Source organism: Trachymyrmex septentrionalis, unplaced genomic scaffold (assembly GCF_001594115.1).
Source record: "Trachymyrmex septentrionalis isolate Tsep2-gDNA-1 unplaced genomic scaffold, Tsep1.0 scaffold189, whole genome shotgun sequence".
Taxonomy (NCBI): Eukaryota; Metazoa; Arthropoda; class Insecta; order Hymenoptera; family Formicidae; genus Trachymyrmex; species Trachymyrmex septentrionalis.
In genome coordinates, this window is record NW_017305061.1 from 160,610 (window position 1) to 174,101 (window position 13,492).

Sequence of the window (13,492 nt, forward strand, 5' to 3'; positions counted from 1 at the left end):
ACAGTGGCGGGATTTGGTATTTGCGGCAATGAGCTTTCGAGTTCCTAACGCCTAATAATAATAATAATAATAATAATGATATTTGTAAATTATCATATAAATATAATACTTGACTTGTAGCTGTTTATTATAATTTCGAATTTTAATCTTTGATCCGCTTCTCACTATACTAATTTAAAACTTAAAAGAGGTATTAAAATACATATAAAGTTGTTACCTCGATCTTCAAGCTAATAAATAATTGTAACTAAAGGTTTTTAACGTTGTAATTGTATTTTATATTTTATTTTCACTGAAAAGAGCCACAATAAAGGTCGAAACGTTTAACCTTATTTATGAAGGTACAATATTTACATTGACAATTAAAAAAAGGTATACATCAAGAAGGTAGATGTTTTTAGTTTCCATTTAATTGTAATTAATCCTTAACTGGGTAAAAGAAACTCACAGAGCATTTTTAGCAATATTTTTTGTGTTTTCATGTTTTATGCACGTATGACATTAAATTTTTTAACGAACTTTAAATATAAGTTTTATTATTGAATAGTTATCTTACTTTTGATAAATTTGTTAAATGCCGAAAATCAACTCTTTCCATTTTGAATAAATTATTTTTTTTTTATTTTTGCGTTTTTCGAAATGGAAATTTGCGTGCTATTTTACAATTTGTCTGAAAAATAATAGAAGTCTTCAAGACCCGAATTGCTCGATTACATTTCCCGGTTAAGGATTAAGTTAAATCGTATCTTTTATTATTATAAACGTGATAATCACTTAATTTGTTATAATTATTATGATTGTTATGATCGATATAATTCTATAGTTGTTTGCAAAGCTATTGTAAGTGTGGTTTGAATGATAGATTATATTATATATTATATTATATTCATTACCTACTTATGATATTCATTATCTAACTACAAAGAATAATTCATATTTGTATAATATTAATTTTTGTTCTTTATATAAAGTTTTGTATTTTTTCTGTATTTATTCTATTAGTGCAATATTTCTCAGTATTTTAAGTAAAAGTATGGTTATGTACCTTATATAGTATTGTGATAGTACCAAAACAAAAGAGTGATTCAATTATATTTATTACATATTATTGAATATAGAAAAAAATAAACTTTATTCTATAATAACTTTTTTCTTTTTTCTGTAACTTTTTTTTATTATATATTTGATAATATCACAATACTTTTACTTAATATACCAAGAAACATTGCACGAATACAAAAAAAAATACAAAACTTTATACATAAAAGGATAATTAATATTATTCAAATACGAATTAAAAAATTTATATTTGTAGTTAAGTAATGAATATAATATAATATATAGTAATATTATGCAATGTAGAAAATAACGTTACGTAAATACGTGTTATACTAATAAAAATTATGTTATGCATTATTTTTGTTAACTATATTTCAAGAATCATATTTATATTTATTGTATTATATTAATAAGATTACAAATACTAAATGTATATAAAACATATTATATATAAAAATGCTATTTTCTCCATAATATGCAGTATAAATTTTAATTATTAGCAACCCCTTGAGTATAATAAATTCAAATACCATTTGAAATACTTTAAGTTTATTCCAGTATATAAGTTTTGTAATGTGTAAATAAATCATAAGGCTCTTAAATTTATTTAAGTACTTCAGATTACGATCAATAATATTTCGAAAAGGTTGGAGCTATTTCCGTAACTTTTTGGTAATTTCAAGAAAATTGCAAATTTTTTCTGTAAAATTTTAACAGCCTTTCAACAAGGTTTCTTGTGCAAGAATTTTGCCGACATTTTGCTATACTAGAGTTGTCTCAGAAATGTTGCAAATATATTTCGTAACTTTTATGAAATGTTTCACTTTTTAGTTGAAATATTTCTGAGATATTTCTGAAAATTTTTGGTGTTGTATGGGCGGAAATTTTTTTTTAATTGTCTACTGATTTGTTCTATGTAGGATGTATCGCGAACATTCCCTTACAACACAGAATATTACTGCAAAATCTCTACAATATTGCTGCAATATTGTAGCAGTATTGCTGCAATGTTTGTGCTGCAGGGGTTATACAATATTTTGTAAACGATATTTTTTTGAGAAATTACAAAAAAAGTATCTTTATGTACCTTAATAATTCTATACTAACTAAATTAGACTGAAGATAAGAGTTTAGAAATTGAATTTTTGTAATAATATTTCTACTCTTTTAGAAATTGAATCTATTATACGAGGGTCGTTTGAAAAGTCCGTGCAAAGTCACTGCTGATGGCACTACTGGCGCGTATCAAGGTTAGATTTAGTTAGTAGCATCTCTTGGAGGAACACACACCAAGTTACAGCCAGATCGGTCTATTTGTTTGTGTTTGGCATTCATTTGAATCGAGGAAGTCGAGGGGGGTTTGTTTCTGCAATCACGTCCTCGTTTCCATAAAATCTTTTTCCCGCCAGCCATTTCTTCATATTGGGGAACAAATAGTAGTCCGAGGGAGCCAAGTCTGGAGAATAGGGGGGATGTGAGACGAGTTGGAACCCTAATTCCATTAATTTTGCGACCACAACTGCTGAGGTGTGAGCTGGTGCGTTATTGAAAATCACTCGACTTCCTCGATTCAAATGAATGCCAAACACAAACAAATAGACCGATCTGGCTGTAACTTGGTGTGTGTTCCTCCAAGAGATGCTACTAACTAAATCTAACCTTGATACGCGCCAGTAGTGCCATCAGCAGTGACTTTGCACGGACTTTTCGAACGACCCTCGTATGTGTATGGTACTGTATACCATAGAATTTTTTTGTAATGTCTGTAACATTATTAACTCTTTGGCTATAAGTTAATCGAACTTTTAATTCGTTCACGTATAGTATGAAAAATTAACCGTAACAGATAATCATTCTCTAACAATTATTTTTAGATTCTATGTGTATCTAATTAAATTTTTGGATATTTTAGCAAAACCGATTTCACTGAGTATAAGTAAATTTTAATTAAGCGTAAAATATTTAGCATCTATTCTCAAATACTGAATAAATCGAAATGTTAATAGTCGTGGATAACACGAGATTCTACAATATAAATTAACAACACATTTCTATAGTCCCATTTGTAAATGAGACAAAAATAAATGACAATTTTAACATAGCTTTACGAATAATACTCAAAAACAAATCCAATTCGAATTTGTTTGTTATAGAAGCAACAAGACATTCGATGCAATCATTATAGAACAATTATGGTACCAATGTTATTACGCCCTTATAAAGCACTACAATTTTCCCGTGCTGATTGGATTTTTAAGCGTAGGCAACTTGCCCTACGTAATGGATTCCATAGGTGGGCACATTATGCATGTCAAACAACTTTTGTAATTTCGTCGGCCTAACAATTTTATTGTTTACGAAAGTCATCCCAGCATAGGCAACTGGGAGTGCGAACCTGGTCGGACAGTCGTTCCGCAATGTCTCTACTGGGTTTGCACCCAGGTTGGCATTGTCAACGAACGTCGTTACTGTGCGCGGAAATTGACGTAAATTGTCGTTAAAGCAGAAAGTGCGAGCAATCGGAGACCTTCGTAGAAAAGGATAGATTACTGGGTAGTGCTTTAACTTGTACCGGTCTGACCCGAAGAATGCCGGAGAAAAGGTGGCGAAGGATGACGCGCCGGCTCGCCGCCATTCGATTCCTTTACCTCGACGTAATTGAAGATACCCGAAAGTACTCTTCCGGATGAACGTAATAGACCGTGAAATGGATCGTCATGGTTGCTACTGAAATATTTCAATTAAAGCCAGGCGAGTTTTGCGGAAGCGAACTGCGTTTCGAAGTAGCGTTCCATATTGATCTGACGCAATCACTGTGTTGAGTTTCCAAAAAAATAGATACCTGACTGTAATACGTTGCACTTCTTTCTCTTGACTTGCGAGAAAATTTACAATGTATATAATGCGTTTTTCTACTCATCCGAAACAAAAAAAAGGAAAAGTTCTAAATCTTTAAAGAGCGCATCGCACATTAGAATATTCCTGCTTATAGCATATCACTCCCTTGTTTCAAAAGTAATGAAACTAAAAATTAAGTTTCTCAGAAAAGAAGGAAAATTATTTATTAACTGGACAGAAAATTATTGTTTAATTAAATATAATATTAGCGAAAAAATTCTTAATATGATCAAACTTAATTTTTATATCATTTTCGTTTTACAACCCTTAATCTTGTTCGTCTACTCACTAAGATCATATCATTCGAATTAATAAGTTAAAAAGCTCTAAAAATAAAAAAAGATCACAGTAAAAAGATCTTACATTAACAAATAAAGCGTATAAATAAAAATATTATAAATAAAAGTGTGTATAAATAAAAATTAAATTACATTAGAGGTGCCAAAAGATTTGCGAGTTATCGTCATGTCGTGATCTATTGTTATTGTTAATATTTTATGAACCTTTGCTGTTCATTTCATCAAGACGAGAAACGCACTGATATTTCTTCATTCTAACGAAATAAAGAACAAGATTCATGATATTAGCAATGGATCACGATGACCCGCAAATCCTTTGCGCCCCTGAAGAAAACACCTGTGAAAGTTTCAAAGGTATTAAAATAAACTACATATTATTATTCTATAATATCACAATATTGGGCATAACGATTCAAACAGGCTAGCAAGATTAAATCTTTTTAACTTGTAACGATTTCTTTTGAATAAAGTTTATATTATTTTACTTTTGATGATTGATAAGATAATATTTAACTTATTTATGATATCTAATAACTTGAAAATTGCATCTTTTTAGTTATGTTATTTTTTAAATAGAAGCGATATATAAGTAACTTCGAAAAACTCGAGGCGTATTTCAAACTTTTACATTATACAATTTAATATACCACTACATTTTATAAGCAGTTAGTTTTTGAAACATTTTTTTGTTTTATTTGTTTTATTTAAAAGATGTTATTACGTGACTTATGGTTGGCAGGAAATCCAGATGATCCTAACTTTAATCCAGACATGACGTATCCATTCACGAATAGAATGACGATCAATGAGCGGATAATGAATATCCTTTATACAACATATACAAGATTATATTATCAATACTGGCATCTATCAAATGCTCAACGCATGGCTAACGAACGGACTCCTGGCACATCTGTTTACGACATCGACAAAAATTTTAGTTTAGTGATTCTGGGCAACAATCACGTGTTTGGTTATCCGAAGCCACTACTGCCAAATGTGATCGAAGTTCACAGTTTGCATATTTTGGAAGATCCTGGTTCCTTGCCTAAAGTGAGTAATTATAATTACATTTAAAAAAAAGAAAAAATTGATGTAACATATTGCGCAAGATAATTTTAACATTCAGTTAGCATCAGAGAATAAATTTTGTAATTATTTAGTACAAAGGTAATATAAATTTGAATTAAGAATGTTATTAATTGTATAATTGTAGGCAGAGATTGAGATATATTGACAGTTATCTTTCATGGCAACTATTTTCGGTATTTTCATTAATACCTCAATTTTCTTTTTTTTTTAACCGTATATTAATTTATAGAAAAGGATTTTGCAATTATTTAGTATAGAAAAAGTAATAAATTTGAAGTAAGGAAATTATAAAATGCACAATTACAGAGATAAAATATGAGGAGCAGACTTTCAAAATACGTTTTGTTCAAAATTTGTAATTTTTAGAAAACGAGAAAGAAAAAAATTACGCACACAAGAAAACTACGCACTTTACAGAAAATAATAATATGTCAATCAGTAGTATGTGAAATATTAAACAAAATAGCTAAACAATTGCTAAAAATGTTTAATAAATGCATTTTGTTTGTTTCTAGTTAAAAAACGTAATTCACTTCGAAATATCTACGTTCTTTCAGTATATCAATTAACAATGAAAAAATGCTTTCTCAACATCTCAGAGTAGCTTATAATATGAATCTTTCGACCACTGAATTTCGACATTTCTAACTAAAAAAATGAAATTTTGCATAAAATGCATTTTGAAAAACTGCTCCTCACATATTGATAATTATCTTGTAAGTCGTTTCTTTCAATCAGTAGCATAGCAAGGGGAGGGAGGGGGGGCGGAAGGAGCGGTCTATTCTAAGCGTATCTCTGTAAAAAATGGATGTATTTAAAAGATTCTTTTTTATTTTCAACGGTAAAGTTTGTACGAAGCTTTCAATGGATTTTGAATCTATCTTTACCTCTATTTGGCATCTTTTAAACAATAAGGACGTTTTTTTAAAAGAAATTTGCATAGTTTGACGCACTTCACGGGGTAGAGTAAATGTTTCCGTACTTCATAATAATCATGAAAGATTTCTCTCTTATAAATTAAAAAAAGAATTATGCTTTGTACTTTTTTTTTCGAGGAGATACAGTGTATCAAAATTACTTATGTATTTTATTCAATTATCACCAGCATTAGCATTACGTGCGTGCGTGCGCGTGTGTGTGTATGTGTGTATGTGTGCGTATGCGTGTGTGTATGAGGAGAAAGGGAGGTATGGAGACATGTGGGGGTATGTTTGCTCTTTAAAATTGTGCATTTCTGCCTCGTCTTTGGATGACCTCTTATAAACGTACAAGCATATTGACGCAAAATCTAATTGAGGAAAAGAAGAACCTCCAACAAATCTGCAGCAATTGGAAGTAGCATTGCATTAAATATATGGTACATTTTTTAGGCTTCAATTAGAACTTGTATTAATATACGTGCACATTTATAAGAGATCATCCGAAGACGAGGCGAATATACACAATTTTAAAGAGCAAATATATCCCCATATGCCTTTTCCTCCCTTCTCGCCCACTCCACATACACACACACACATACACACATACACGCACAGAAAAACACTGACGCACACGATGCGCAAAGTTCGATTAGCAATCTCCCCGTGGTGCGCATCGGGTAATGTTAATCCTGACAGTAAGTGAGCAAAATGCATAGATAATTTTGATACACTGTATCTCCTTAAAAAAATTGTACAAAGCTTTTTTTTTAAATTGTAAGATAAAATTCCATATATTACGACGGTTATCATGCAATTTGCGAAAAAAATTTACTCTACCCTATAGAGTGCGTCAAATTATAAAAATTTTTTAAGACAAAACACATCCTTATTTTTGAAGACGCCAGGTAGGAATAAGGATAGATTCAAAATTCATTAAAAATTTTGTAAAATACAGACTTTACACTTAAAAATAAAAAAAAGACTCTTAAATGCGACCATTTTTTTACAGAGTTACGCTTATTTGAAGTTACGCAAACTTTGATATAAATTTATAATGCGATAATTTCGTTGACGAGTGCAAATAAACTTGCGTTGTCTTTCATTGAACAAGATATAACAAAAGATAGAGTTCACAGATTCTCAACGGTACCAAACTTGCAACAATATTGTTGCAACATTGTTACAATGTACAATGTTGCTACAATTTTGTTGCAGTATTGCTGCAATTTTTGTATTGTTGAGGATGTTATCAAAGAATTTGCAAGTACCTCAGTTCAGAAAATTAAAATTAAAAATTTTTTTAGTAAATAGTATGTCTTTAATTTGTTCTAGTTTATTTAAAATTTAAACTTTGTTATTTAATTTTTAAATAAAATATATGTAAGAGAGAAGAAAAAAAGGCAAAATAAAAATATTATATGTAGAGGAAGGGGACCTAAATCGAACTGTGTTTCAAATAGGATCTTTCAAATTTAAATGAATACGATTAAATAGATTTGTGTCCTTATAAGATAACGAACATGTGATAGCAGTTTGACAGTTCTTTGTCATAACATTCATAGAATAGATGCAAATATGTATTTTCATCCATCCTGCAAAAATTTCTTTAAAAAAGAAAATTTTTTATTAAGTAAATCATTATTATTAAAAGGTGTTCAAAATTTGAAAGGTATCTGATTTAAGATAATTTAAAAGTAAAAATAAAAATATTAAGCGTTTTTATGAATACTTTTGCGGTTTATTGTAAAATTTGTTCCAAAGTTCGAAAGGACCCGTCTCCAAATTGGATCTCTTTTTGGGTGTTCAAATCGGATCTACAGTACAATAGATAAATACTTATAGGTCTAGTTGTAGTACTGATGATCTGTAGATCAGATCTGGTCCAAGAAACTAAATTAGTAAAATATTATGTATCATCAGAATCAGATTAATTGAGTTATATTGATTTCCATTCTAATAATATAAACTCGGTAATTGTTTTTTTATCTTTTGATCATCAAATTGCTCATGTTTACTCATTACTAAGGAAAATACATTAAAATATTAAAAATTATATCTAAAAGTGCTTAAAAATAAGAGGTCGTCCGATTTGGAACCAATTTAGACAAGTTCCAAATTGGACCGGAAAAAGCGGTTTTACATTTTTCATTATAGTTCAATACAGATGAGAGATACGTCAAAATGGTCTCAAGCAAAAATGAAAGGAATTAAACGATCCTTCTAATGGCACCTTCGGTTTTATGATCGGACTTTATTTACGTCTTATAAAGAGCAAAAACTGCAAACAAGTCCGATTTATCCCACTTTCTCCTATATATAATATAATTTAATAGTAGGAAGGTAGAAAGTTCATATGAGCTAGTATAGGTTGTTGGTGTGTAAGAATACCATATATTTAGAAATGAAATAAAAATTACAGACGTTTCGAACCTTATTATTAAGTCATCTTCAATGTAAGTTTGAAAAATTTAACTGTGAAAATTAAAACATGTAATGATCGCTTACTATATCGTCAATAGATAAAATATAAAAGTTGTCTGTCGTATTTAACTGAATACTTAAACAATTACATTATCTGCCATATACAATAACATAAAATATAATAAAACTTAAAATACTAATATAAGAAATCGTTATTAAAGAACTGGATAAACTTACATTACATATTGACAATAGTCAGATAATTTAGAACGTGCGTAATAGTACGATATTTCAAGAGTGTGTGAGAGGTCGAAATGAAATTGTCGTTACGAAGTGGGGAGAAATAATAAAATAAATAAAAAGAAACAGAAAATCAAGCAAGTTATAATAACAAAGTATGCGCATTAACTATAAAACTTGGAAAAATTAATCTTTTTAAAATAAATCATGGTACAAAGAATCCAACATTTTCTCTTGTAAATTTAGACCATTTTTTTGTTTCTTAATATAAATAGACTCAGAGATTAATTGCTTATTGTATTTCTTTTCTTTATCTAAAATCTTTACAATGTTCCAATCAAATTCATGATTATATTCCAGTCTATGTTCAGTAACTAAGTGTTGATTAGTATATCTATTGATGTGATTTCATTATTCTGATACTCTGGTTTTCAATAATCTTTTTGTTTGGTCTACGTAAGAAGTTTTACAAGCCAAACAATTAATTTTATATACTACGTTAGAATGTAAAAAAAAAATTAATTTGTCCTTTTGAACTCTAATGAAAGAACTTAATTTATGTAATCCTACATAGGCCAAGCTAACAGTTATGAAAAAATCTTTTGAATTTTTCTGATATTGACGGAACACAGGGAACAGTAAAGAAGGTTGTTAAAGACTTAGTTACAGATCGTAAATTTTTATTTGTATTAATTTCGTTGCTATTAAGTTTAAAATTTACGTATAGTTTTTTTTATATAATTAAATATTATATTATATTGAGAGGCTATTCATTATTTAATAAAATATCTATTACTAATCAAAAGTTTTTTTCATGGAAACTAGGATTACTACTTAGCTTTCTACCTTCCTACGAGTTATTCTTTGAAGCCTTCAATTAAGATTGAGATTGAATAATTTAATAGATTATTTGTTAATTAATAGAAATAAATTATTTGTTTATTTGTTATTAATTAATCTATTAGTGATTGCCACTAAATAATAGTAAATAGTACAGTAATATAAATGCTAGTAAATAATAGTTTAATTAAAAAAGGCGTGGGTAGGGGAACAAAGAGGACCGCCCCGGGCGCATTCTTTGCTACGCCACTGCTTTTAATCGTTTATTAACATTTAAGGTAAAAGACATTTAGATTATAAAAGGAAATTAAACAATTTAACGAATTAAACGCATCGATATTTTTCTTACTTAAATAGCATCTAGAATTGATATTTTTATTCAATTGAACCTTTGCTTCTCGTAGTTTTAAGTACATTTCAGAAAGGCGAAATTGTATGTCGTAGAATTTCTCTCGGGAAAATACATACCATTCTCACAGGTGACCAATAATAGTCAGTTGGTAGAAGTTTACCAGCAACTCAGCGTAGCGATGTAAAAGTAAACGTTATTGCTATTTACCGCGAACCATTCTAAGTCTCCTAAGGGATAACAAGAAAAATATTATTGAAAGAGTATTTCCTTGAAGATCCTTCACATAGAAAAAATAACCGAGGAATTGCCTTATATAATATTACAATAACTGTTTGAAACTCTTGTCAATCTAGAAGTGTGCTGTCGAAAACATTCCTTTATAATGATTATTTAACATTGTTGATGTATTAAATTGTGAACTAACAATTTTTAATCATTGAAAGTGCATTTCTCCTTTTTAACTTAAAACTAAACTAACGTTTATATTGGTTTTTAATTAAAAATTAAATATTTTGACAATTAAAATATTTAATGTTCGGACTCCTCAAATTTAAACAATAAATTAGTATAAAGGCTATGTGAGTCAGCGCGATTAACAGTGCGCAAATTAAATTATAATTATGCGCTCACATTAGCCTTTATAATAAATTTATTATTAAATATTTTGTTGAAACATTAACTACACATTATTAATTTTAAATCTATGTTAAGAGAAAGGCAAAGAAGGATAGAAATTGAAAATTGACTTGTTTGATTAATAAATTCAAAAAAAATAATAATTGCATTTCGATAAAGATAAAAATTATTAAACATTTTGTATCTGCCTTTTAGGCATTAAAAAATTTATTAAAAAATGAATTTTTAAAAAATAAATATATCGGCAACTATAAAGATACTTAAAGATAAGTGCATTTACCACGTAATGCCAAACGATATCGAGAACGGAACATGACCGCAGCAATGTATGATCGTCTTTATACACATACACCAGAAGTATCGAAATCCGTGAATAGTTATAATTAATAGTACAAAGCCTTTGGCTACACATTGCGCACATGAAATTACCATTGCTATGTCTGCCATAAAAGCGCAGGTTTTGCAATTAACAAAGGAAGCATTATCAGTAATATCAATCGCATAACAGCACAATCGGTTTCACTTGCATTGTATTGTAACAGTTGCTAACAATATTGTAAAATATTTTTAAATCTCTTTATACATATATTGTATGCAGCTTGTCACAGATAAAATTTAAACCAAAATACTTATCACTATATGTTTTATATACTTATCACATTTCTCAGGTCTCATTAAACGCAATTTTTACTAATATTTCAGGATATTCACGAATTTCTAGACAGGTCTCATTAAACGCAATTTTTATTAATATTTCAGGATATTCACGAATTTCTAGACAATGCTCAAGATGGTGTTATTTATTTCTCTCTGGGCTCAAATCTGCAAACTGACCAATTACCTGCTGGACCTTTGACCGCATTGTGCAACGCCCTAGGCTCGCTTAAGCAAAGAGTTCTATGGAAACATAATGGTAACATGACCATTCATGCGACCAACATCAAATTTGTAAAGTGGGTGCCACAACAAGCAGTACTAGGTAAGGCTGCCGAAGGCTAAATTGACCAATTCTTTAACCTCGTTTCTCTTCGAAAGAAGTAGATCAACTGCCGCGAGATATGCATTTACAAAACGGTTCGATGAGAAGCATTCTACGAGCATTCTCGTATACTGAAATTTCTTTGTGCTTGAAGATAGAGAATCGATAAAATTATAAAAAGGATAGATCATGCAAGAAAAGAGACAGAGAGAGAGAGAGAGAGAGAGAGAGAGAGAATTTACTTCATAATCTTGTTTTAGTTTTATGCAGCTATGGCACTTATTATATAATATTTACAATTATTGTAATACAATCAATATTTTATTTTAATTTTAATACTAGCTGCTTTGTCAAATTTAAAACATTTTAACTAAAAAAATTGTTGAAAAGTATCAGAAGTTATTATAACATTGTAAGTTTAAAGATATTTAATAATAGCAATACATGATTATGTATAAAATAATTATGTACATAGTGAATAATCATAATTACAGGAGAGAATTTGCTATAAATTTAATTATTTAATTTAATCGTATTTACGTAATACACAAAAATTTAATTGCTTTAGTATTCAAATTTTCTTAAGATTTTCTTAAAAATTTTCTTAAAAAGATTACCACGAATTAATTATAAAATCTATTTTAAAATTATGTATGAAATTGTCAAATTTTAAACATTCTGCTTAATTTAAATAAAATTTATCGAGTCAATACAGAAAGTATCAATAATCTAGATTTTGCTGATCTCAAGTAACGATTATTAAAGAAAACAGATTTACTAACTTTATATAAATACTGAAACTCTTTCAACTCATAAACGAAATGTAAAATTCTAACTTAATTGTTCGATCTCATAAGAACCTTACATATTACCAAAATACTTTAACTTCTTGTTTGCTATTATTATGAACAAGTTGAAAGACTTATACTTGGGCTTTTAATAATTACACTTCTGTTTTGTTAACATATACAATCATAAGGATTTATTGGATTCGTTAAACGAAATTTAGCGCGAAAAAGAAATGACAGCTAGAAAAATATATACAACTTGTTGCACACAGATATTCAACAAACTTGCGACTCTAGCATTACTATCAAAAGATATTAATTTCTCCAAGTGGGTTCTCTGATCTGAACTTTTTTTTTATGGTTCGAAATAATTCTTTAAATAATTTGAACTTAATTACACGGTTATTCGCTTTGTGCATGAACGTGGAGGGAATTCGTGGATTTAGGCGCTCCTCAAACAGCAGATAATAATTAAAAATAATAGGTTAAGTCATCTTTTTTGATTAAAAAAACGTTTATTTTAACATTTGAAGAAATGTTAAACGTTTTTTTAACGTTTAAAAAACGTTTATTTAACATTTGAAGAAATATTTCTCTTAACATTAAAAAAATGTTTTTTAATGTCAAAATTATTTGGACAAAATTAGAAAAAATAACAGTGTAGAATATTTTTAAATTTATTCATTTTTATCGACAGTGCCTAAATATTAGACAATTAATTTTATTAATTAATTCTAATTTTTTAATATATTTTAATTTTTTTCACTTACCGCTCGGGTTTTAAACTTGGGATCTCAGGATTATGAGTCTTGTATCTTATCTGTCTTGTATCTTATTTGTCACTTATAACTATCGATGTACACAATTCTTATTATCTATATATGGTACACTTAACGTAACTATATTGTACTCACTTCTCTTCCGTGATTATTTTATTATCCCGATTATTTTACTAACCCGTTTTTTAT

General features: G+C 28.8%; 1 protein-coding gene across 1 annotated transcript in view; it reads left to right on the forward strand.

Moving 5' to 3' along the window:
* Window positions 1-13,492, forward strand: part of LOC108746714 (UDP-glucuronosyltransferase 2C1-like) — a 130,035-nt gene that overhangs the window by 63,572 nt on the left and 52,971 nt on the right. The window contains exons 4-6 of the mRNA XM_018483646.1: window positions 3,213-3,352; window positions 4,996-5,309; window positions 11,517-11,736. Coding sequence (XP_018339148.1) covers window positions 3,213-3,352; window positions 4,996-5,309; window positions 11,517-11,736 — 674 coding nt within the window. The remainder of the gene's footprint in view (window positions 1-3,212; window positions 3,353-4,995; window positions 5,310-11,516; window positions 11,737-13,492) is intronic.